The following is a 27,062-nucleotide window of genomic DNA, read 5'->3' as shown; positions in this document are numbered from 1 at the left end:
CGCCTTTTAAAAAGCTCACTTGAGTGTACAGGACATCAGAACTGTACTATGGTGTGAAAAGAAGAGACTTTAGAAATATCTGGTATTGTGTTTGCTTCAATATGTCTTGTTCAGGCATATTTATTCGCTATTAGAATTTTTATTTTGAATTTCATTACCGGAAATACGTCTTTTTCTCTACTGTTGACAGTGGCGATTTTCGTCGCGTAACCAACATAGCGACCGGCGCTTTGGTGGAGTTTGACGTGGCACTCTGCTTTCACTGAGAAGAGGACTCTGCCCGATATCCAGGTAAATACCAATACGACAACATTTAGACATATAGCCAATACAAATACGTAAATGTATGTCATATCATTCTATATTTGATGGTTTGTTTATGTTTGAATTATGTGTGCTTCTCGCGCAAAGGAAAACTTTGTAGTAATTTGCGTGTAACTAGCTAGCAAGATGTTTTCTATCAATGTGTAATCAACGCTGAAGGAGGTGCTGTGCTGTCATATCACTGCGCTCTTTCTTTCGATAACATATTACGCTAGCGTTACTTGTAATAGCCGGGATATTAATGTAATTACTACAAAAGAGGACAACATGTGGGTTCAGCTGGATGTGAAATGAAACCAGGCAGGGATGCTCTGGGTTTTTAGCCATCATAACGGTCTTTGACGTGGCAATTCTCGGAAGAGTCAGACACAATATGTCACAACTACTCACAGTAAACCACGATTAAGTCTTTGTCGATATACTTTTTTGCCGGTTGCAGAATAGGTAACATCGTTCGTTATGTTGTAAGAGGTGTTTCATGTTTAGAAAAGTGAGTGTGTCAATACGCAGCTGTTTTGTTGACCCAGCTGTGCCAAAGTTCATCATCTTGTCTTTCAAGGTTTGACACATTTAAAAAGTGTACCGGCCCATAGCTTTGACTCTTAACACATGCTTTACTGCGTATAGCCCACCGACAGTTTAACCCTAATCCTACCGACTGGAGTACCTACAGACCCCACAGGTATACTTTTGTCAAATCTCACAGGTGCTTTATTAGATCATTCCAATTTTTCATGACTTGTCAATCAATTTGTTCCTAATGACTTCATATCATTGTTTTCTGTTTTAATTGGTGCTTTTTAAGCAAAAGCACTCAATTCCACCTTTGCAGTTTTAATAGATGGAACTATTTATTGAGTCCAAGTTTGCCATGGGTCCTTATTTAAAGGATCACACATTATTAGGGGGTTAGGGGCACTCTGTCAGTCATTTTGAAGGTTTTGTGGAAATATTGTACTTGAGATAAAAGCTGCAATTTGTATTAAAGAAAAGTATTGATTTTTGTTTTACACAATATGCAAATTAACTGTAACTTTCCTGAAACAGCCTAATAATCTGTTTTTTCCAGATGACATCAATTACATAACTATTAACATAATTACATAATTAACTTCATACAGTAGTCTATTCTTGGGGTTCCCAGGGACCCCAGCTGGTAGTCCTTGTATGTTATATAGGAGGGTTAAAGGCCAAAAAGCTAAACAACGTGAAAAGGTGTAGTTGGCTAAAAGTGTTTTTTTTTTTTTTTTTAAATTTAAATAGCCTTACAGGCCTCTGCGGTAGTCATAATGATAGAATTAAGCAAATGTGTGGGTAAACACTGCCTATCATGAAAATTGCCACTGAACTGTAGTTCTGACAGCAAAACAGAAACAGACAACTCATGTAATTGCTTGAAGATTATATTATCAAAGATAGGCCTGCTTTATCTCTCAATAAGCAATATCAAAGGTCCATGTTGCACGAGTGTTGATGATTGCACAAGGTCAAATATCAGTTGTTGTTGGTCTAATCTTGTATGCACACGAAATAAATAAGTTTATGAGTAACGCAAATGAATAATGGCAGGTTTTCTATCTCTATATGGTGTGTCTTCATTATGCAGTAGGATAATGACAATACAAATTGAATAGGAACACTAAAGTACACACTTAAATTGCATCTTTTCAACTTCACAGATTGTCAAAACCCATTCATCTTGGCATGAGAAGACAGTAACAGCCGTCCCATCAAAATGAGTCAACAGGGTTATGTTGCTGCACCCCCATACTCCCAGGCCCAGCCAAGGATGGGGGGCTACCAAGGTGGATTTGGACCTGGTCCTGCTCAGCCCTATGGGCACTATGGGGGATCACCTCAGGCATTCAATGCTCCACCAACAGGTGAACCACTTTCATTCTTCTGTTTGGATAGTTTTACAAACAACGTGTTACTGTAGATAGGCTGTAGATAGGCTGGTATTTAACAGGTCTGATTTTGCCATTTGAAGGTGTACACTTCAGCTCATTCATCCTTGAATGATGTCAGTGGTGGTTAATGAGCTATAACAATAGCTTGCGATTCTCAAGCTCACACAGTTAATGCTTGCTTATGTTAGGTTTTTGGCTGACATGATTATATTGAAATTACAGTCAAGAAATGCTTTGAAAATAATAATATATTGCATGAAATGTGTCCTAGTTGGCAGCTGAAGGTGTTTTGTATTGTATTGTTCATTATGTTCCTTCATTGTGAAGTGAATTTGTGTGCCTGGCCTTTAAATAATTCATTTTCTGCACTAACTGTAATATATAACACAAATTAAGTACTAGTGGCACTCACAAAGATGATACAATAAATGTAATGGCTTTAATTTAAATGTCACTACACAGTTAGGCAAGCTCTGATTGAATGCATGCATTTTTGAAATCTCTGGACACACCACTAGCAAACTTAAGGTCTTAAGAAAAGAAGGTCAAGGCAACATAAATAGTTTTTGGCAACAATGTAGAAGTATTGCAACCACAGTGGACAGCACTGTCTGGAACCAGGATTCTGTCTGGATCAACCATTTCAGGCAAAGACATCTACTTTATTTTCTTTATTTAACCTTTATTTAACCAAAGAGTCTCTTGAGATATAGTATCTCTTTTACAAGGGACATCTGGCCAAAATGGAAGCTTAAAATAGATATCACAAGTACACTATTAAGGCAAACTGCTGTAAAAACCTAGCTCTGTGTCATGTTCCTTTAAAACAGCTGTCTCAGGGTGCACATCTGCATTGAGGTCCCAACTCTGATCCTCTAAGAACCTTTAAAACCTGAACCATGTTTAGGGTCTAGTAACAAAACATGTCATGTTCCTAAAATTTAAAATTCACAATTATCTGCAAAAAAATCAGTAACTTATTATTGCCATAATTTTATGTACAGTAAAGCTAATTAGAGCCTTGCAAACATTGTAAAACTCACATAAAATTGTAAGATGCACTGGCAGCCTAAGTGTATCCGGACAGCGAGGACCATACAAATGTAATTATGATGTCTGTTACTCACTGCAGGTATGATGAAACCACCGGTTTCCTCTGCTGCTGGCATGCCTCCACCTCCAGTTTCCAGTCATTACAATCCAAATGTCCAGCAGAATGGCGCTCATCCACAAAGGTAACAATCTTCACTAAACAGCGACTGCTTGGCATGGCTAATTTTATCTGAAAGCCAACATAAATAGGTTGTGATTGTGTAGAGCAACTGTTGTGGTCGAAATGAGAGTGTAAAAATGCGCTCTGTTATGCAGTTAATGTTTCACTTTGTCAGGCTGCATAAATAAAGAGTTCCACTGGTGACGTGTAACAAGACGCTGCTGATTTTCTCTTTATCATAAATTGTTGCTAGGTCAGCTAGTTGGCAAAAGTGATTTTGGTATCAAGTTGGCAAAATCTTACATTGCTGGTTAAAAGCACATTCAGGTATTAAGCACTTTGTCACCATTAGACAACACTGTACTTGTTGTATATTACTATATATATGGATATTACTAATTGTTCTTATATTCCTCAGATACCCTGCTCCACCAACTGGATCTGCTGCTTACGGACAACCTCCACAGTCGGCATACAACAGCATGGCCTCCCAGGCTCCGCCTCCAGGGCAGCAGCTTGCTAATCAGATGAGTGCTATGAACTTGAACAACTACGGTAAGTTCTTTTTTTTTTTACTGATTTATACCATCTGATTAGAAAAATAACACCAAGAATGTACTCACCAAATCCACGATTAATGTACTGTAGCCCAGGGACCCATGCAGAGCCCTCCTCCTACACCAAACTCTGTAGCCCAGCAGCCTTTCCAAATGGCCCCTCCTCCAGCAATGGGCCAGCCGCAGACACCTCCAGGCCCGCAGTCACCCCAAATGCCACCTCAGATGTCTCAACCACAGTCACCCCTGACAAACATGCCAATAGCAGGCCCACAGATTGGAGGACCACCAATGGCAGGCGCACAGATGGGAGGACCACCAATGGCAGGCGCACAGATAGGAGGACCACCAATGGCAGGCGCACAGATAGGAGGACCACCAATGGCAGGCATGGGTAGACCCTTCCCTGGGCCTCCTCCAGGTGCTGGAGGTTTCCAGCAGCCTGGTCCTGGAGCTGCTGGTCCACTTGGATACCCACAGCAAGCAGGTAACTTTGACCCTGCATACCAAAATAAGCTGAGCTCACACCATTAAAAAAAGCGTCTTTAAAGGGATATTACAGCTTTTTTGACATATGATTTTATTAGTTACTCACTGGCAGTGATACTGACACATTACCATTAACTCAGGGTCTGGAAAGAATGAAAAATCTGTATGTACTGTATGTAGTGTGTCTTTGATCCTTAATTTTCCTTGCAGACTGCTCTCTATTTTAAAGCCATTTACAGCTAATATTTAATCAACTGATTAGAGCTCTGCATGCAGTTCTACACTTTTACTCCAAATAAATATCCACTGATAGCCATGATGTCCTTTTTAATGTTCAGGTCCGTTTGGGGGCATGGCTGGGCCTCAGCCAGGCATGCCTGGGGGCTTCCCTGGAGCACCAGCCCAACTGGCTGGCCCACCTCAGAAGAAACTGGACCCTGACTCTATCCCCAGCACAGTGAGTGGAGGACTAATCCCCCTGGGACTGCACACTTTCATACCAACATACCACATATGTCATTACATATTTTCTGCCCTGAACCAGCAGCTTATTAATTCCTCAAAGGAGGCTGCCTTCTCTTTTTGTTCATTTTACTAGTATTTTAATCAATTGTATTAATTATATAGTAATTGATAAATGATTGTGAAAAGGTTTAGGCTTACAGAAATATGGTTGGTGATATCAATTTGTCCTTACATTCATGCATATTATCAGGCAAAATGCAAATATAAAGTTGATGAACATTGCATATGTGTTTGCCATGTACTTTGGCTGTCTCTAGGGCTGTGCGATATGACGATATATACCGTGTGGCGAGAGAAAAATGTCTATTGTTTCATATTATGCTCTACTGTTTATATCGTTGTGACACAAATCACACTCTTTACGGTGATATTTTCTGTAATTTTAAGTCTGTCCATCTTTAGCACGAATCACATTGATAAATTACTCTTCTTGGCTTTTTACTCGCAAATGTTTTATTGTACTTACAGTAACATACCGAGTTTAGTTGTGGTCAACTCTCCACCGCTGTCCGCCTCTACTCTGCTGTGCTGCACACACGCGGAGGGCTCAGCCCCGCAGTGATGAAAGAGCAGAGAAGCAGCGAGATGGCGACCATAAATTATAGCAAAATGCATTAGACACTGTCTTTATTTGTGTTATTTAACCAAATTTATGTGCACTCTTTTAATTTCAGCTCAGTGTGTGAGAGTCTATGTTGCGTTTTGCTGTCACTTATGGTCGCGCTACTCTCCTCTGCTCTATGTTCCCTTAACCTATATTCAGACCAAATCCGGTGGTGTAGCGTACAGCCCCGGTGTTGAGCAGAGGTGTTTGTGTTTGTGCTTTAACCACTGCGAAACACTCAGAAATTTTTTTTAATTGATCTTACTCATCTGCTTTCTCACTTTCACTCACTCTCTTGCTCACTTGACCACAGCTGCTCTCGCTCTCTCTCTGTCTCTTTCTCTCGTGCTGGCAGGGGGAGACGGACCAACTAATTATTCATTGAATTAAAATGTGCTATATCGGGATAGGTATCGTTATCGGGATATGAAATGACCTATATCGGGATATGAGAATTTGGTCATATCGCCCAGCCCAAGCTGTCTCTATTAATGTTTGGTATCTATCAAACAAACAATCCAAAGGATTCTGATTTTACTGTAATGCAAAACTCATTTTTAGACCCAAGTCATTGAGGATGACCAAGCTAAACAAGGAGGACAAGTCTTCAACACAAACATCAGAGGTCAAGTTCCACCTCTGGTCACCACTGACTTCACGGTACAGGACCAAGGTAACCCAAAATAACACTTAAAACTCTCTTTAAGCACAAAAGGTTTGTAGCACATGTTAATCTGTAGCAAGTATATAGCCTTTGTAAATACTCATGTTGAGCAAATCAAGTTCAGTAATATCCATGTCATTTGTGGTAGGTACTTTGGCGTTTTTACAAACTGTAGACATTTCCTTGAGGGTTGTAATTATTGACCATTTCTGGTAACGCTAGATTAAACATAGAGAACGTGCTCTGTCATGATATTGAGGTCACTGACTCTTCTTTTTGCTAATCCCAGGCAATGCCAGTCCCAGGTTTATGCGTTGCACCTCCTACTCCTTACCCTGCACCATCGATCTGGCCAAACAGTGCCAAGTGCCCCTGGCTACCATCATTAAACCCTTTGCCAGTTTGCCAAAGAATGAGGTAAGTCATGGTTTTACTTATTACTTGAAAGTCAGTTGCACAAGTTCAAATAACATCAAAAAAACATAATCATCTGCTAAAGTAAACAAGAAGAGAAAGATTGAATTGATTCTTAACATATTTGCTGGGAAATAAGCACATTTTGCTGGTGTGCTGCAAGTCCAACAGTTCAAAGAAACATTTTGATTAGGTTAGTCATTTTGCTGATCAAAATTTTTTCACGTGGGTGTATCAGTCAGTCTGTACTTTTGGCATGACCTTTGAGGGGGAGAAAAAAGAAGACAATACAAATCTTCTTGGCTGGGTCCAAATTCTATAAATGGTGAACATCGCATGCAAAACATAGCATACCACACTAAAGCATTTCTATCTTTAGAGTGCACTTTGTTTTTGGAATTTTCCGCACTGTCAGCTCAATAATGACTTACGAAACTGAAACTAACTCATGTGGGGGGACTCATGCAGTGCAGTAGGAACCCAAAATGACCACATTGTCAGAGAGTAGTGCGTACTATTCTCCCATTAGCGGTTTGCATTTTTTAAAATAAATGTTACAATTTGAGATTTTTAGGCACCTCAGGCCTTAATTGTAACATTTATGATGATTTTTGTTTATGAGTCCCTACTGAGGCATTAACCTGTATGATAGATTAGTACTTTCTTTTCTTTCTTATTTTAAAAAGAAAATGAAAAAAATGAAATTCATCACAGTATAGTCACAGCCACCAAATTTAGTTCTCCTTTGATGGATGTAGTACTCCTAGTATTGTAAAAGTTAATTTGTCCTGTGAATGACCTCCTTTTGGATCATGTGTGGTCCAAGATATTTTCTCCTCCTCCCGCCTTCTCCCAGACACCAATAGACCTTTTTAGGCAATGTTAGCTTTCTCTCTAGCTGGCTGTAGGCTAATTAGCTAATGTCAGAGACACTTGGACCACTGAAGAAGGAAGGAGGTTTATACAATGGGAATTAAACTTTACTGTATTGTACTCTCAGATTTGATTTCATCCAGTACAACCTGAAGCATATTCCCACCAGAAATATATCAAAACAGTACAAATAATCAGTGATCTGAATTTCTACATAGCTGAAAAGAACACAATGTTGTGCTTGGATGTCATATCCATTGTTTTTGCACATAGATTTTGTTAACTGCACTTCGTAAACAGCCCTCAGATATTGTAAACACTTTTAAGTCCAAAGTCTAATAATAAACCTACTAGCTGGCTTTTCTGCAGGGGTTTTATGGAAGCTCACTGGAGCCAAATATTTTTAATTTATATTGTGTCAAAGCCTGCAGGGAGCCTTAAATTTATGAGGTTAAAACAGTCTCTATAATCTGCAGGCCTTGGTATATTAAACAGCTTCATGCTAAGCATTTACATTCCACAATAGCCAAATGTTCTGTATGCATGTAATGTGTATTGTTTGGATGTCAAGGAATCACTGATGCTTTGGACAGAGCAGTGTTTATATGGACATAAAAATGTACACGTCCAAGTAGTGAAAACATAGGAAGCATAACATGAAATGTAGTCACCTAAATTATAATACTAAAGAAGAAATTAAAATTAAATCTACAGTATACATTGTGTGTTAGATGTCATGCAGTCTATAGTTAAGATCTTACAGCTGTTGCATTCGTTGCCTTTTTGGAAAAAGTTACATGAGATTTAGTTTTAATATAATATTGACCATAATGTCTTTTGTATTTTCCCATGTAGACTCCTCTGTATGTTGTGAACCATGGTGAGACAGGCCCCATCCGCTGCAATCGATGCAAGGCCTACATGTGTCCCTCCATGCAGTTTATTGATGGCGGTCGTCGCTACCAGTGTGGTTTCTGCAACTGTGTAAATGAAGGTATGTTATTGTGGAAAAAAAATTTGACTTACACAAATAGGTCAATTGTATATGTAAGCAGTTATACATTAAACTCATTTCTTTGTCTTACCCAAGTGCCAGTCTTCTATTTCCAACATCTTGATCACATGGGCCGGAGGGTGGACTTCTATGAGAGACCTGAGTTGTCTCTGGGATCCTATGAGTTTGTAGCCACCCTGGACTACTGCAAGGTACAGTCCAGCTGTTGACTGCTTCAATACACATTATGCAAAGTGGATTATTTGCTGGTGTAAAGCAGAGTTTATGCATAGATGATTCAACAGTCTCAAAAGATTTGTCACTTGAAAAAGATGGTCCTCATTGGAGTCTGGAGTCAGCAACTTAATAGTCCCATAGATTTGCCTCTACAGGACTGCACTGCTGAGTTTTCTCTACTTCTCAGCAGGCACCTTTCATTATTCAGCACACTCTTATTATATCAAAGCTGAATGCAGAAGAGAAAGTGTTAAGCTCAGTTCTTTTGAGAACTCTAAAAAGACGCTGATATTAATCAGCTACATGTCCCCATGGAGGCCGGTGCTGTTGAGAAAAACATTAGAGGGTCAGAGTCAGTTGGCAAAGCTGAGTCACTCCAGTGGCCTACTTTTGCTCTGTTTATTAAGAGTTATAAACAGCCTCTGCAGGCCAGCTATTAAACAAACGCCTGCAAGGTGAGTTTCTTGTCATGGGTTGTAACTGTGGAAACATAACAATGTCTTACTGAAGACCATCTCCCACACAGCGGGAGTGCAGTTACCCTCCATTCAGGAATTTATGCCTGCCATGATCTTCTCACAACTACCCCGACTTATGAGCAAATCCAAATTGAATCAATGGTATTTGAGAAGAAATAACAGAAATATAAAGTGGAGGGCATAAGAGTAGAGCTCATGTTAAGTCAATGCAGGAGAATAGTTTTTAGATTCTAAAAATCATTACACCTGCTCCCTTCTTCCACAGAACAACAAGCCTCCAAATCCTCCCGCCTACATCTTCATGATTGACGTGTCCTATAACAACATTAAAAGTGGACTGGTCAAACTGATATGTGATGAGCTGAAGACTCTGCTGGACAAGCTGCCCAGGTACGCATAATAAATCAGAGAAACACACACACACACTCACACAGTACTGTTAGTAATTAAATATGCATCTCCTGCTAAATTATGTGCCATCCAACCACGATAATCCCCTATTCTGCAAAACCCTGGAGGAATCGCACCACTTCCACTATCTAATTTATCCACATAGATCATATTTTCAATCGACTCAGACTACCAGAATCAGTTTAAAATGTAAAACTTGATGCTGTTAATACACAACCAACACATGCCTTTCCTAAAAAAAACCTCCTCAAGTCTTAAACATCTAACGAAGTATTTATTCTCACCAACGGAATAATCTCGCATGAGGTTTTACAGATGGTGGGCATCGGTTAGGGACGGCGCCTAGGCAGCCAAAAATGGAAAATATTATAGTGTGTAGGCTCTCATCTTTGACAGGCATCCAAAACACAAACAAAACAAAAAAAGTTTGCTGTACAGATGGCTCTGTTTTTTTTTTTTGTTAACCATTACTCTGGAAGTGAGTTTTTTTAATTTATCATGGAGGAAGGAATGATATACTTCACCTTGTTACTCCTAAAATAACTTGGGAGTTTTCTTTTCTTCTCTCCACTTCATTAATGCCAGCAGCACTATATCCATATTTGTCTGCTGCCATGACATCATGCTTTAAACACTTAGTAGAAGTATACTCTAGATAAACCCTCTCTTCAGCTGTGTTTGAATCTTTATCTTTTGTTTTTATAGGCACTCAATCTTCTGGACACCCTGCACTTTTATGTTTGCTAAATTCATGTTTAATTCTGAAAAAAATCCTAGTTTAAGTAAATGCAGATGTAGACTTTAATCTAATCCTTTAATAACTTTTTTTTTTGTCATCACTGGTATTTTTTTAATCACTGGTATGAGAAAAAACTAAATTACCTCATTCATTCCCCCCATGTGTTATTTCTAACAGTACCTGTGACTTATAAATGTTCATAGAGTTGAGCAGTTGCATCTTCACTTCAAAAGGGTCTTGATGTAAATGTTCTTAACCACAATAGTGTGCCTGCCGTGATTTACGAAGAGAGACCTACAAACTGCAGTTGGCAGCGTCAGTAAAGAATGCTTTTAAATGACTATGATGGTGATAGGTTTTGATGTATGGTTATGGTTCAACCTTGCTACCAGTTCCACACCCCAATTCACAAGAGTTCTGGTAAATGTCAGAGGTTTTCATTTCTTCATTTCTTTAAGTATCTACTTCGGCAAAATACCTTTTTTTTTCTGACAGTGTATATCTAGAGGGGTCGTATAAATAAGCCAGGCTAAGTTAAGTCTATAAATCAGAGAAAGAGGACACAAACAAATGGCAGGCATTACTCACCAGTAAAACGGTTTAATTGTTTCCTTCTCCGACTAATATTTACTTGGATTTTGAAAATCTGTAGCCATTGTGTCCTTCCTTTTTTTTGACAGATACACTCAAACACTAATAAACAATTCCTTAACGGATATAATTCCACTCTTAGATGGATGTTGATACTTGACTATTTGACATGGTTGAGAAATGGTCCTTTAATAGTTGAAAGTGATGTCCATCCCAAAGATAAACCACATTTTTCTCGTGTTTCTTTTTATGCTAGAAAAGTGCCAGATTCAGCATCTGAATGATTTTAATGGCATTAATGGAAATATACAAAAGGTCCTGAAAGCTTACAAGTGGTAGGATCTCAACGGTGACTGCGGGATGACATGACAGCCGGCACGAACAGTTTCCTCGCCTTTATACGCTTGCACACATGTAGCCAATGTGAATAAAATTTCAAACGACTTACTAGAAACATCCTGGAATTCACAGATGTCTGTCTTCTCTCTCCCTCACTAGCGAGGAAGGTGCGGAGAGCTCGGCGATAAAGGTCGGCTTTGTCACCTACAACAAGGTCCTCCATTTCTACAATGTGAAGAGCGCTCTGGCCCAGCCCCAGATGATGGTGGTGTCAGACACAGCCGAGATGTTCGTCCCGCTGCTCGACGGCTTCCTCGTCAACTACCAGGACTCCAAAGCTGTTATCTACAAGTGAGACACAGTTTATTGTTCATTTACGGAAGAGCTCTTCAGATTTTCCTTCATGCAATCAGGCATGTTTTCCCCCTAATAAATCTCAGTGAAGACAATGTAACAAGTCTCTGGTACATTAAAACACAATAGATGAGCATGCTTCAAGTCAGCTGGATGCTTGAGATACCGTAGCAAAGCCATAATCCTGTTCCTTTCATCTCTAGTCTCCTGGACCAGATCCCTGACATGTTTGCAGAAACCAACGAGAGCGAAACGGTCTTTGTCCCCGTCATCCAGGCCGGCGTGGAGGCATTCAAGGTTAGCCCCAGGGTGACATCTGTCAGCATGACGTGGGAGATTAGGGGCCCGCGGAAACCTTGTGGAAGCATGTGTAGCTGATGTAGTTTTGGAAACAGACTAATGTCTCTAAAGTGAAAGATCAAACATCATAAGTCTGACTGGAACCTTCCTGTTTGAGGAGCCGCATTTTAACGGCAGAGCAGTGTTCGTCAATCTACTGTAACACTCCAATCACTCATAGTTTTTAATCGCTCATGGACTCAATTAAAATATCGTGCAGCCAAAACACACAACATTTAACATGTTTTTCACATTTGTTTCAGCTATTTTAGATATATGGCACAGGCCAACTCACTCAACTTATCAAATCAATAAAGCTTCTTTTTTTCCTCTTCCTGCTATGTTTGTGTTTACTCTGAAGTCCAACAAACTTCCCCAGTGGTATGAGGTCAGCGTTTTGGCACACAGTAAAGGAAAAGTTCACACACAGCTTTTAATTGGAAGCAGTTGTGACATTACACAACACCAAAGAGTCAGTGACTTCTGGTTTATTTTTCATGCTTATTCATGTTCATATTTTTTATTTCGAGTATTACTAACATCTTTATCTTTTCTTAATCAATTTATTTTGCAACACAGGAAAGTACTCAGCAAATAAAAGTTTATTATTATTGGACCATTTGATTCCTCTGCAGGAGTTGAATTTTGAACCTCCTGACCTCAGAGTTTCACTGTAATGCTTGAAACAACACATCAGGAAGGAACACGCTACGCACCTTAGCGATGAGATCCGCTTATTTAGATATTTTTCATCTTTCTCTTCCCTCCAGGCAGCAGAATGTAGTGGAAAGCTCTTCATCTTCCACTCCTCCATGCCCACTGCTGAGGCTCCTGGCAAACTGAAGAACAGGGATGACAAAAAACTGGTCAACACTGAGAAAGAGAAAGTGAGTAACCGTGTTGAGTGAAGTTACACTGCAGTTTATTCTGAACTGCTGTCATCTGTAGAGAGAAGAAAAGCAGAGCTCAGGTCAATTTACTTGCAGTAAGCAGAGTAAGCAGTAACAAAACTACATATCTCTTTTTCTGTGTGCAGGGTTTATACACTGGAATGGTAGAATAAATGCCTGTCATGACAATAAACTAGTTTTGAGCTTTGTTTTGAAATGTATTGAAACCAAAGTCTTGCACTCACCTGTGCGAGTGTGGTAGGTTGTGTTGGATGCCATCTTTAAGCTTTGTTTGAAATCATAGACCGCTGCTGTAGAAAAACTGCTGACTTAGCCAAACAAACTCTCTGTTTTGTCCATAGACTCTGTTCCAGCCTCAGAAAGGAGTGTATGAGCAGCTGTCTAAGGACTGTGTGGCACAAGGCTGCTGTGTGGATCTCTTCCTTTTTCCCAGCCAGTATGTGGACTTGACAACCATGGCTGATGTGCCCTCACACACCGGAGGCTCTGTCTACAAGTACAATAACTTCCAGGTACATTTGAAGGCGTGTCTGTTTATGTACAGGCCACGTAGTGTGTTACACAGCATATAGACAGTACGACAAACGTTTTTTAGTTTTTATTTCTTGTCATTTTACTAAGAAGTCATAATTTAACACATGTGGGCGAAGGCAGTTGCAGCTCAGTACAAGCTAGCTGCATCCACATAATGACTTTGGCACAGTAACCGCAGTCTAATATAGTACCGTCCCATAGGAATGATGTAACAAACGGTGGAAACTCCTCCTAACAGTACAAACACACCACATACTAAACCCTATGCTGAAGTGTTTTATTAGTAGCAGTACAATGTAGGCATTTAACACAAAGTATCATCTGTCAATAAGAGCATTTTATCACTGCATAAAAACTAAATAATGTAATTTAGTGTGATATAAATACGCAATCTGTTATTAACTTTTGCCCAAACTGACATTTGAGTCAATGAACTCTGCTTGTGTTCGATGAAATTACCTGTGTTAAAGTGCATTTATGAGCCCCAGTCTGCTTGTCAAGAGCATTGGACGCAATAGTTACAACACTGCCGCTGACTCAATGGTACTCAATGTTGTCAGGTGGAGACAGATGGAGAGCATTTCCTGAGAGACCTGAGGAAAGATGTGCAGAAGAGCATCGGATTTGATGCCATCATGCGTGTTCGTACCAGTACAGGTAAGGAATATAATATTTACTCATGTGTATCCATGTATAACAAAGACAACAGTCATGGTAAACTGTTCTTTAACCACAAGCACTGATCATGAGACATAAGTGCCGTAGCTATTGACATTACTGCATCCGTCTGCCTTCAGGCTTCAGAGCTACGGACTTCTTCGGTGCCATCCACATGAACAACACCACAGATATAGAGATGGCGGCCGTGGATTGCGACAAGGCCGTGACTGTCGAGTTCAAGCACGATGACACACTCAGTGAAGAGACCGGAGCACACATACAGGTATCCGTCTTTTAAAAGTTAGCCTCATATGAGAAAAACAATCTGTTGTTGAGCGTTGAATCTCAGTGGTCTGATTATAACTTCTGTTTGAACCCCGTTTCCCAGTGTGCCTTATTGTACACCACCATCAGCGGGCAGCGACGCCTCCGCATCCACAACCTCAGTCTGAACTGCACCTCGCAGCTGTCGGAGCTGTACAAGAGCTGTGAGACCGACTCACTCATCAACTTCTTTGCCAAATCAGGTGACTGTCATTGTACACTTCACTGCATGGAAATACTGAGATATTCTCTTCCACCATTTACAGATTATCTGTTAACTTTATAACCACGCAGCCATAAATTTACCTTCATATAGAAAGAGGATGATGGATTTTCCTGCTATGATCTTTAAACAGTCCATTATGTCGAGAGGGGGTCATCCACTAGTCAGCTCTCTTTATTTGAGGGTGTAATGTAGTGCAGAGGTACTCTGCTGATGTACTGCAGTATCATGTTGACCTTTGTTGAATTTACCCCATGCATCACTTGATAATGCACTAATGCTCACTGACTCATGAGTAAAAACAGAATGACTTGTGGAAATAAGGACCACATGTTTCACATAAAGTGCAGATGACACTGAGCCGTTCTGTAATCTGCACATAGCGAGCCTTAAGTACTGCTGTATTACTGACCCTCAGTTGCCTCCTTTCATTGGTCCTGCTACTCTTCAGCTCCCTTGTCTGCTTTTTTCTTTCCCAGTCAAGATTTTTTTTTTCCATCCTCCCATTTTTTTTTTGTGTTTTTCTCCCGTACTTATCCTTAGCAGCCAGTTTGTCCCCTCTGCTCCTCTTCTGTCTTTTTCACTCACCTTTTCTCATGCCCACACAGCTTACCGTGCCATATTGAACCAGCCTCTAAAGAATGTGAAGGAGATCCTGGTCAACCAGACAGCCCACATGCTGGCCTGCTACAGGAAGAACTGCGCCAGCCCCTCCGCTGCCAGCCAGGTCAGCGCAGGACAGCACCTGGAATGAATTTAGACTTTGAATTTAGGTGCAAAATCAATGATGTGAACTTTTTTTTTTTTTTTTTTCTTATGCCTGTGTCCCTGCCATCCATATGTAGCTGATCCTGCCTGATGCCATGAAGGTGTTCCCAGTCTACATGAACAGCCTGATGAAAACTGCACCTCTGGTCGGCAGCACAGAGCTCTCCACGGACGACAGGGCTCACCAGAGACTGTCGGTCATGGCAATGGGGGTGGAGGAAAGTCAGCTGCTGCTCTATCCACGACTCATCCCACTGGTAAGGGACAAACTAACCTTTTTGGGACATTTATTCTCGCTTTTCATACAAATCCACAAAATAGAAGTGTTTCTATAAAGATAAGTAGGGGAGCTACAGCAGGATTTTGAAGATATGAATTGTGCCCAAGGGACTGAGGGTCAAAATAAGGAGACATCAGAACTATTATTTTGTACATTTGCGATACAGAAAGACATGTAAGTGGGAAACATTTGATCATGTTTTAATCTAATAAATCTGTACTTTTCCCAGCACAACATAGACGTGAACAGCGAGGCTCTGCCAGCTCCAGTGCGCTGCTCCGAGGAGCGTCTGGCCGACTCTGGCATGTTCCTGCTGGAGAACGGCCACTCCATGTTTCTGTGGCTGGGCCAAGCGAGCCCGCCAGACCACATCCAGGGCATCTTTAACCTACCCTCCCTCGCCCACCTGCAAGGACACATGGTCAGAATCAATTTATTAGCACTGTGATTTGAAAATATATAATGTCAAACAAAAAGGTGTCTGTTTGTAGAAATGTTCAAATGTGTGATGTTTCATTAACTGCGTTGCTTGGAGACATGACAGTATGGAAAGAGAATGTTTGAGTGTTTGGTTGAGCAGTTTTCCTCGGCCCGATCATTTGATACAGTTTCACAACTATCAGAGTCAGCACTAAAGTCATGGAAACCCTACAGTACACCAAGCTCAAAGAGAGACATTTATTTCCAAGGCAAAACTCAAGGGAAATTAACAACATGATGAATTTAGAAATCAGTGAAGGGTGCTTTCCATCTTCTCAATTTTTTATTTCCTTCTTTAAGTATGATACATGTGTTGAACCAGTGCCAGTGACTGTAGACTTAACCTTCCTTCTTATTGCTTGTCAGTGTGCGCTGCCAGAGCTGGACAACCCACTGTCAAATAAGGTCCGATCCATCATCAGTGGCCTTCTTGAAAAGAGGCCAAACTCCATGAAAGTAAGAAACATGCTCCCAAAAATCTTTTTTTTTTTTTTTAAAGGATTCTACATTTTTTTTAAACTAAGAAAAACTTTTCATGATGTCTGCCTCCCTCTAGTGGAGCTACTAAGTAACTACATGCCCTCCACAACTGCTACATCAACCTTATGTTATATTAAACAAGCTAATCAATCAACACTTTTCTTTTTCTGCTCCGCTCAGCTCCAAATTGTCAGGCAGAAGGACAAGCCTGAGATGTTGTTCCGTCAGTTCCTGGTGGAGGATAAAGGCCTGCACGGCGGAGCTTCCTACATGGACTTCCTTTGCTACGTTCACCGGGAAATCAGGCAGCTGCTCACTTAACCCCTCAAAGCTCAGCCCCTTCCTGACTGGCCTGGGAGAAACACAGCGTTAAAACGGACCATGCTCAAATCTCACAGGGTCAGTCTCACTAGGCTCCACTTGATTCTTCTTTATTTTGGCTGCATGTAGGAAGGACGGTCCGCAGACAGGAACTTTTTAAGTGTTTTTTTTTTTTTTTTTACAAAGACAGAAGAGGAAACAAGGAACCAGCGAGAGCCTTTTGAGATTCAACCTCGAGAGTCCAAAGCTGCCTTTCCAACACGCCTTTGCCACCTGTTAGTGTACATTCAGTATGATCTTCAAATAACCACTTGTCACTAGAAGAACTTCCATTTTAATCAGGAGGAATGAAACGGACAATATGCGCACTCACTGCATTTCCCGCACATATCTTGTTTGATTGACTGAAGAATGACATTACCGCCTGAGCCTTCAATGCATTTTGGCATAAGTCCCATTGGCGTCAGCAATACAACATATACAGTAACAGTCAAAAGTTTGGAAACAAACTTTTGACTGTTACTTTATCTCCACTGTGCAATGAGTAAAACATTTTTTAACATCACTTTGTAGATTTGCGCAGTCTGGATAAGACAAGCGGTTATTTGTAGGCCATACTGTAGATGTTCACTTTGAAAGTCAATAAATGAAGCTCGCCAGTCTTTGTTATACACTTTCTCCCATGAAGACTAGATATGTTAACAGTCTTAGTTAATGTCGTAATTTCCTTTTTTTAAAAACAATATATGCTCAAAGAAATTTTTACAATATTTAGATGACTTTAAAGAGGTTGAAACAGTTTCTCACAATTGCTGTCATAGTGTAACATGTATTAAATAAATGCTTCTTGGAAACTCACATTAATTTTAAATATAGAGAATAGTGATCCATAATGCCAGGTCATTCATAATGTAAGAGAAACAATGGCTAAATATAAGCCACTGGGTTTCCAGGACTGAAAGTTGGTCCTGTCACTACACCATGAGTGATTCAAAGCATTCAGATTTTTCGACCATTTATGGCAGAGATACAATCTCCACAGTGTGCAGTGACGCAGAAAATGTTTTGTTTTGGTGCTCTGAGGATACAATGAAAAGACCAGCTGTGTTTCTCTTCTTAGAGAGCAAGGACCAACTTGTGTCACGATGAAGAATGTCGTCATGAATCATGAACACTTCTTTATCTTCAGTGCATGAGTCAGAATATGTACACAAAAGCGACTTTTAAGGGATACTTATTTAAATATGTAATGAGACCAGTATGAAAGAGGAATGGACCGCTGATGATGCTGAGAGGTGTCAGGATTTGCCAACGGAGCAAGTTTAAGGATGGAATATAAATCTTGTTGCAATGATTCATTTAAGGAAATACTGTCCAACATAGCCATATTTTTATGAAAGAGCAAACAAAAGCTGTTTACCTCTGTTAAGACGCACAAATCAGATTTGTGGAATATATCAAAATGTGTGGACAACTGTAAAATGATCAGTTACAAGACCATCATCAGATTTTTTGTCACTGTTCAACCATCCAAATTCAGTAAAATCTAGTTACTAATTACTATTATCTGCAAAATAGTCTGTAATGATAATATTTAACATTTCAGTCATGCGTTTTCAGCCTTGCATTGTTTTTTATGGAGGTTGTTGCTTCTGTGTAATTCATGTTATGCATTTGCTAAATATTGTATGATCTTGTGTACTTGTGGCCTACAAAAAGTCTTTTTGTACATGAAATACGCAACTTGAGTTTAATATTACCATCTGCCTTAAGTTGATATATAAGTGGTTAAAAATATGTGTCTTAGAGGTATATGTCTGATTCCAATCTGTTTGGTTTGTATGCAAACTTATCTCAGGTAATTTGAGTACCTTACTTGTTTAAACAGTGATTTGAATTTAACTGGAAAGATGGATGGTTGGTTTTTGGGGTAAGACTTGTGAAAATTCATGGGCTCGTTGTGCCATGTACATTTTTTTTTATTAAAGGACAGATGCAAGTCATACAATCTACAATTAAAGCAATATTTTTCCTTCCATTTTTTCTTTTCTTCAACAAACATCCCTCCCCACCTCCAACATTTTATTCTAAAATCTAAAACTTTTGTCTAATTAAATCCTTTACTGTAACTTTTGTACCTGACTTTTTCAACTTTGACACCTACATTTTATATATAAGTACAGATAATCTTACACAAGTTATATGTTCTAAGTGATATCTGTAAAGTTACAGGTTTGCCTCCACCTTTACAAACATCTTGAATTACAAGCAGTTTAACTTTCTGACCTTTTTGTCTGACCTTTTAGAAAATGTAAAATCTACAATGACACAACTGTACATCAGAAATATTTTAGAAATTTCTGAATTTGATCAATGCAAGCCATGTGCTCATGATGAGAAATTTACAAGATAGTATTTATTTTGGATGATTGATTTGTTGTGTTCTTTAATCCTATCCAGGTGTCAAAGGATTTTTGTTTGTGTGTTATCCTCTTGCCACCATAAGGGGGCGTCAGATGACTTCTCTTCAGTCCGAGACATCATGGACAACTTGTTCTGCTTTTACTGGATAACAAACTGCTTTTAAATGCATAGATGAACACATTGATCCATAAAAACTATATTCTAAATATATAATTGTTTTGTCTGATCAACTGATTAACTTTACATATAATGAACAGTAAAGGAAGGAGAGCTGCTGGATAAACAGAACTGTGATTTTTCATGTGACACTAAAGATAAAAGAACTTCAGTTATTCTGAATTTAGGTTTCTGTTCTTTCCAAAAATACAAGCTGACTGTATGAAATCCCACAAAATGTCACAGCTTAATTGACAAGAGGCTTTCTGGCCATCACACAAATACAAATTAATATTCATATAAAACATTCAAACCACAGTCAAACGTTTCAATAATGTAAATTTCAGAATTTGCAAGTTGAAAATCACAGCACGTACATCTTCTACTCAAAAGGTATCAAGCAATGAAAATGTTAACCAAATACAGAATCTGAAGAATCAATTGGCACTACTACAGCACACTGAAACTGGCAACCATGTAGTATTCTACAGCCTTTAATGTGCATTAAGCAAGTTAACACAAACTGGGAAGTTTGAGCTGTATATTTTATTTTCTTACTTTTGTCAGAAATCACTGATCTTAAAGCTTGCGATTTTATTTACAGAAGAAATGTAGAAATGTTACATTATGTTCAGAAAGTACATCAGCTGAGATATACTGTACTGCAGATATGTTTAAGGGGCTAATGTTGTAGGTATTTTTCATGAACATATGATAGGAAAAACCGAGCCAACAACCAAACACTAACATACAATTTTACAAACAGTAAGGCACACAAACACAAATCAGTGAAAAGAATGGCAGGTTTGATGCTTTTCTTGAGCAGAATACGCACATAGCCTCCAAAAATACAACATAGAGAAATTTTTCCTGTAGTTTACTAAAATAATGGACGACCAACATGCCTTCACTGAGGAGATTGGTGTGTTTGTGACTGCAGCTCACAGTCATACAGTGTAAAGACATGAAAAACATTAATGATATCAACCATTTCTTAAATATATGTCAGATATGCGGCTGGTTTGATGGACACTTGCTGTATCCAATATCCAAGTCATTGTAGAAAATAAAGAAAACAAAAACAGTTAAATAAACGTGAAGCAACACTCTGTAACTTACTTACACGACATCCAAACACTTCTCTCAGCGATCAAGAGGAAGTTCAGTGAGAGACTTCTACCCAGCATGCCTTGAGTTTGCTCACACTTGGGGTCAATCAATGCTTTAATCACAGACAGCAGGGATCATTCAGGCTGATAAAGACCCGCTAGGACGAAGAGGAAAACAGCAGGAAGCATATTGGCTGAGTATCATACAAAGTTACAATGTTTGTTATCAACGACCAAACCCCACCTCCCTTTCTTATTAAAAACAGTGATTTATATGAACAAATCTATAGACCTGAAATTCACCAGAAAGCGCATTTTCATTTAATACTGTACAACCGACAATCTTTTTGTACAATGATCATAATACCATATAAATAACCTCGAACACTGCTCTTAGTGTAAACTCCTAAACAGTGCTTCAAAAACAAAATAAAAACATTCTGATAAATGGTTTAGTATACAAGGAATATACATACATAAGGTTAAATGAAATACACTGAAAGCAGCATTTATCTTAAAGATATCGTCGTCTAATGATATACTCGTGGTAAATATAGCTACCTGTGTGCTTCTTGAGACAAACCATCGATATTATGGTCCGATTTGACATCAATACAGTCCTTGTGTTGTTTCATTCTAATTGGCAAGTAAACATGAACAAAGTTGAAAAGTTTCTCATAGAATTCTTATAGTATCTATCGCTTTATCTATAGTATATACAAGTTAAAATGGTACAATGTATGTTTTTTTTTTCTCTAAATGCTTCCTTCAAAAAGCAGAAAGACACCACAATGGTTAACTATGTCGGGGTCAGAACACTCTGGAATCAAAAGCCGGTTCGCACTAAATAGTATCTTGAATGTAAAAACAGATGAATGCGCAGTTGCCTTAGATACTGTGTAGTTGTGTTCGGTTTTTTTTTTTTTTTTTTTTTTTTTGATGCTGTAAAAAGTCACAGTGATTTCACTTGGCAGTAAATAAAACAAGTCAAGGCTGCAACAGAGAGAGAAGAAACCTGTCTATACCCTTTCATCAGAAATCTCTTATTCCCTTTGTGTTGATAATGTTGGAGGTTCATGCAGTTTGCAGAACTCAGCAAATAGAAAAGACGCTCCAGACAGATGGAGAAAAATCAACCTTGATGTTAAGATGTTTCGAGAATTCAACCAAGTCTGCGGATTCAAAAAACACTTTTTTCTCTCTTTTCTATTTATTTTACTTATTAAATTTCCTCAATGTATTGAATAAAATGTTCAAGTGGCGACTAATTCCAGAGTGTTGTGGCCCACGGTGATGAACAATATTTTATCTACGGTCAAAAGTCTGCATAGCACACAGTACACAGTATGAGTCCAAGTCAGTTATTGGGCCAAGCTAAAGATGATATTCTCCTCCAAAGCTTCCACAGTCAGGCAAAAGTTAAAGAACATTTTCAAAGAGGTGCATTGATCGCATGATATTTTCATCCTGCGGACAAAAAGAAACAATGTAATGAGAAACTGTAAGTATGCCAGCAGTAGTAAGAGCAGGAGTGTCGAGGTATCCAGCTTACATTTTGGCAGCAGTCGATAAACTCGTCTATGGTTACCACTCCATCTTTATTCTTATCCATTTTCTGTTAGAGACAGAGGGAAGGAAAGGGAAGAAAAATGAACAAAGATTCTTAAAGCAATAGTCCAATATTGTGAAAAATGTGCTTATTTGCTTTCTTGTTGAGATTATGTGAGAAGATCGATACCACTCTCATATCTGACTGCTACAGCAAATATGAAGCTACAGCCAGTAGGCAGTTAGCATAGCTTAGCATAAGGACTAGAAGCAGGGGGAACAGCTAGCATAGCTCTGTCCGAAGGTAACAAAATGTTATTTATGTATGAGTGTTACAGTATGTGCAGGAACACTTCTTAGTCTGGCACAGACACTTCCTGTCTTTTCCATGAACAGAGATTTTACTCTGCCCTCTGCCAAGATAGTAAAACCAAAAACCTTCAGATAGAGCCAGGCTAGCTTTTCCATGTTTCTCGTCTTTATGCTAAACTTTTGGCTCCAGCTTCATATTTACCATATTAACTCAATCTAATTCATGGCAAGACAGCAAATAAGCATATCTTTCAAAATGTCAAACTATCCCTTTAATTGTGAACCTACAGTATGCTGTTAACCACACACTTGCCTGAAAGAATACTTCTACATGCTGACGAGGTGTCTCCTCTTTGAGGACAGGGTATGTGCATTTTCCCATCATGTCGTAGATGGCCTTCATGATGTCTAGCATTTCCTACAATACACAGAATAGCTATTAATTAAAAAGGTTAGTTCACTTAAATTATACAAAATTGAACCATGCAGGTTGGTTTTTGTGTGCCAAGCCTTTGAGATAACGGTGTAATGGAGGTAAATGGAACTGACAACAACACTGACACAATGTCCCAGTTACTTTGGATACTCCACACATCTCACTGTCGACTGTTTCAACTGAGACTATTTTCTACTGAAAAAAACAGTCTCTAGTGAGGTTTGTGGATTATAAAAAGGGACACTGTGTAATTGTACCTCGAGGGATTGGTGTCAATTTTGATTCAGACACTCATGTCCCACTCATGAATTGTAATAACTGAACATTTCATCTTGTTCAAAATTTTAATTTGTTCAGTACTTTGGTTTATGAATATATCTGCAAAAAGTAATGACATCCCCATCAGCCTCAGCTGAACTTTGTAGTTTAGTGCTAATTAGCAAGTGTTAGCCTGTTAACAGATAGTAAACATTACACCTTCTAAACATCAGCATGTTAGCATTGTGAGCATGAGGACATTAGCATTTAGCTCAAAGCACTGCTGTGTTTGAGTGCAGCCTCTGCTTGCATGTCTGTAGACTGCTAAGTCTTGTTTAAATGTCATTTTTTTGTGCTGGGAGCAGCACACATAAAATTCCAGTCAGGTCCAATAGTATTAAGAGTAAAGGGCAGAAATCTCAGAGTCAGACATCTCAAAACCTCAGAAAACTAAACCAAAACTATCTGTGCTGCTACATATCACTAGTGAGATAATGTTATTTGTAATTTGGGAGCAGCGCCTGACATTTCAGCACTGATAGAGTTTTAAGAGACATACCTCTTTAGTGATATATCCATCTTTATTGATATCATAAAGGTTGAAAGCCCAGTTGAGTTTTTCCTGGATGGTGCCTCGCAGGAGGATAGAAAGACCCATAACAAAATCCTGCAGTGAGAAGATGATTCATGAGAATTTTGCTTTTAAGGTAGAACAGAATATACAGTTAAAAACAAGCTTCTTGTCAATAAACACAAAACAATGTCCACCATGCACATTGATATGCAGTATTTCAGCCAATTTCATACATCAAAATTTCTGCACACAGGTGTTAATTTGAGACAAATGATGAAACAGGAACAGACACTAAAAATCAAATATATCTCATTATTCAAATTATTAGCTGACTCAGAATCTTTATCGGCCCTCTGGGAACCCCTGAACTTTTGAACAGAATGGACCGCACATTAGCCAGTGAAGCTTTGATTTTAGTGTAATCACATTTTCTGTCCTGAGCAAATATACACCCCTCATAAATATTAATCACATGTTGATAGCTTCTCAAGTAGACTTGCTTAAACTAAATTAAAATGATTGGGGTTGCAGGTTACATAATCCTCAAGTGTAAAGCCTGAGGGCCGTGCAGCGTCTAAAGAAAGAAAATATCAAGTTGGATGTACTTTTGTGTGGGGATTTCAGTTTTGGACAGGGCTTACTTCTTCTGAAACAGTTAAAATTCCCAACACACACACATACAGAACACTAGTTCTTAATATGAAGGACAATTATTTTGTTGGCAATGGAAAAACCCACGTGTAGCTGATCAAACAACAGGTACCATGGAGAGACTGACCCCATGGCAATACTTCTCTGGAAATAATCACAGTTTGAAAAGACAGTCCAGTCACTGTGGAACAACTTTATTTGACAGAAGTTAATATGTGTGCGGAAGATATTTTGAGGTATCATTTAATGTTTTGAAAAAGCATTTTCTTGCCAGAGACTGTAGGGATTCTTCCAAATTCAGTAATTACTCCCCAGGAGAAACAGAAACGATATTATTGTCCTGATAGTCGTGAAACTAGCAGCCCAAAAGGTTCTGTAATACTTGGCTTACCTCAAAACTCACAGAGCCATTGTGATCTGTGTCAAATGCGTTGAACAGAAAATGTGCATATGTTGAAGCATCTATGGAGACAACAAACATACGTGTAAAAAAATCAACAATATTCTGCCATGATAGCAATTAACACCAACAGTAACACCTACAATATCACAGCAGCAAACAAGAAAGGGGTTCAAAGGAACATTTTGTGGCTTTTCTGTACAACTTGAAAGAAAAAAATGCTACTCAGAATGTTTTTTTTTTTCATGATGAGAGACGAGAGCAACATGCTCTAAGCTAAGAGTGGTGCGCCATTATATTTACTGGCCTGCCTTTCTTCTCACTTCAGATATATCAAAGCCTCCTAAAGTTTTTTCTTTTGTTCCTCGGGTACAATCTTTGCATAGTGATGAGTGCCAACAGTGAGCAACTCCAGGCTGCGTAAATACAAACTACTCTCTCCCTCGCTCTCGCTGTCTCACTGCATTGACTCGCATAGAGGTTTAACGTCTAAGTACTCTGCAATTTTCTTACACATAAGCAAAACACTATTTGTGTCCAGCACAGAGGAGATAAGAAGTGGTTGGGGAAGGCAAGACAAGCTGAAAAAAAAAAACAAAGCAGTGAATACAAACCTCCTTGTGGGAAGAACTGTGAGTAGATGTCTTTAAAAGTTTCTTCGTTGACGACTCCACTGGGACATTCCTGGAAGACAAAACAGAATTACACAGATAATTCAGCATCTAATTTAGAGACATACCTCGTATAATCAGTAAGTTCTTCCAATAAATTCGTATAAGACGTGCCAACATACAACTTACAAAGCTGTGACTGAAACTTGAACCCTTCAACACAAATACTTGCTGAGACAGCAGTTAAACTTTCAAAATAAACAATATTTGCATATTCATATGGTCCTGGATTTTTCAAGGAGGGAGAAAAAAACTAGATGTGCTTTTAAGAGTTTTATAAATAGTGTATTGAACTTTTTTTTTGAGAAAAAAATCAAAGCAGTTTTTCTATATCTCTTGAGGGGATCTTTAACTTTTAAAGGACTAGTGTGTAAGATTTAGTGGCATCTAGTGGTGAGGTTGCAGATTGCAACAAACTGAATACCCCTCCCCCTCGCTTCCCAGCATGTAGAAGAATCTATAGTGGCCATGAAAAATGTGAAAGGCCCTCTTTAGAGCCAGTGTTTGGTTTGTCTCCGTAGAAGAGCACCCACTCCCTGTGTAGATATAAAGGGCTCTAAGGTAACAAAAACACAACGATTCTTATTTTCAGGTGATTATACACTAATTAAAACATACTTATGCATATTATCTCCCATTTCTGCCAAGTTCATTCTGCAAGATGCCACTAAATTCTACACACCTGCACCTTTAAGAGGCAGAACTCAAGCCAGCTGTCCAGGGCAGCCAAACACTGCATTAGTAAACTTTTTTAGCAACTTAACAGCAGTTGAAAATCTTGTTCTTGTTCCAGTGGTTGAAACTCTCACCTTGCTTTGGGGAGTTGTACGTCTGGGTGTTTCAAGTACACCATGACATCACCATGGGGTGTGGTTATAACTGCACCAAGACCAGAACTACGGACCACACCCAAACACAACCATTGTTAATGCTGGGTTTAACTTCAAATTATCAATGAGATGCTAGTTCATCTCTGCTTGCTTTTATTTGATTGTGTATTGAGGAAAGATGCATTTAGAGTGGTGACTTTTCATTTTAAGACTCATATTCAATTTGGTGCTATTCAAACTGCAAACCACGTCATCTGAGCCTAACCAGATTTCTTGTTGGCAGCCATTAAATGTCACCCACCTGTGGCTGTCTGGTAGCATTCAGTGGAAAAAATGTAATGCTTTTACATAGCAACTCCAAGAGGCTCACTCTTCCAAAGAAAAGGGCTAACTAAAGATGACGTGGATGACCATGCTCAGAGCAGCGTCTTGATAAAGGTAGGTAGTTTTGCAGATTCAATTTCTGTGTGGTGCGAGGCTGCACGCTGTGGCAGGATATTGAATTTTGGAACAGAGGAAATGCTCCACCAATAAAGACAATTTCCAAACCGGCAGTCGCACGTTTTTCTGGGTTTCTAAGTAGAACATGGTCATAGTGGAAGCTCTTATAGGAAATGAAAGATGAAGACGGAACACGCAGTATATGGGGTCAATAC

General features: G+C 39.1%; 2 protein-coding genes across 14 annotated transcripts in view; one reads left to right on the top strand and one right to left on the bottom strand.

The window, feature by feature from the left end:
- The first annotated feature begins 195 nt into the window (after positions 1–195).
- On the top strand, positions 196–19,793 carry sec24d (SEC24 homolog D, COPII coat complex component). 2 transcript variants are annotated; one of them, XR_010925567.1, is made up of 24 exons: positions 196–291; positions 2,004–2,207; positions 3,367–3,469; positions 3,866–4,002; positions 4,096–4,491; positions 4,832–4,950; positions 6,184–6,295; positions 6,576–6,703; positions 8,429–8,567; positions 8,664–8,779; positions 9,549–9,673; positions 11,523–11,714; positions 11,921–12,014; positions 12,827–12,943; positions 13,309–13,479; positions 14,062–14,158; positions 14,299–14,444; positions 14,550–14,688; positions 15,317–15,435; positions 15,554–15,733; positions 15,986–16,177; positions 16,603–16,692; positions 16,897–17,115; positions 17,224–19,793. XR_010925567.1 is itself a non-coding variant. In XM_067580773.1 (23 exons), the coding sequence occupies exons 2-23, from the start codon at positions 2,060–2,062 to the stop codon at positions 17,035–17,037; spliced, it is 3,201 nt and encodes a 1,066-aa protein (XP_067436874.1). In that variant the 5' UTR covers positions 196–291; positions 2,004–2,059; the 3' UTR covers positions 17,038–19,793. The 2 variants fall into 2 exon arrangements, 1 of the variants encoding a protein (XP_067436874.1); XM_067580773.1 differs by having other exon boundaries at positions 16,897–19,793.
- A 351-nt stretch (positions 19,794–20,144) lies between these two features.
- kcnip4a (potassium voltage-gated channel interacting protein 4a) overlaps positions 20,145–27,062 on the bottom strand; it is a 141,705-nt gene continuing 134,787 nt past the window's right edge. For 11 of the 12 annotated variants that reach the window (XM_067580777.1, XM_067580780.1, XM_067580774.1 and 8 more), the window contains 6 exons: positions 25,520–25,589; positions 24,897–24,967; positions 23,840–23,947; positions 22,900–23,004; positions 22,279–22,341; positions 20,145–22,193 (listed from right to left, as the gene is read on the bottom strand). In XM_067580777.1, the coding sequence (XP_067436878.1) occupies positions 22,146–22,193; positions 22,279–22,341; positions 22,900–23,004; positions 23,840–23,947; positions 24,897–24,967; positions 25,520–25,589 (465 nt within the window). In that variant the 3' untranslated portion in view covers positions 20,145–22,145. The remainder of the gene's footprint in view (positions 22,194–22,278; positions 22,342–22,899; positions 23,005–23,839; positions 23,948–24,896; positions 24,968–25,519; positions 25,590–27,062) is intronic. The other variant, XR_010925568.1, reaches the window with a different exon arrangement.

Source organism: Thunnus thynnus, chromosome 22 (assembly GCF_963924715.1).
Source record: "Thunnus thynnus chromosome 22, fThuThy2.1, whole genome shotgun sequence".
Lineage (NCBI taxonomy): Eukaryota > Metazoa > Chordata > Actinopteri > Scombriformes > Scombridae > Thunnus > Thunnus thynnus.
The sequence above is the reverse complement of the archived record's forward strand: the minus strand, read 5'-3'. Positions and strand labels throughout refer to the sequence as shown.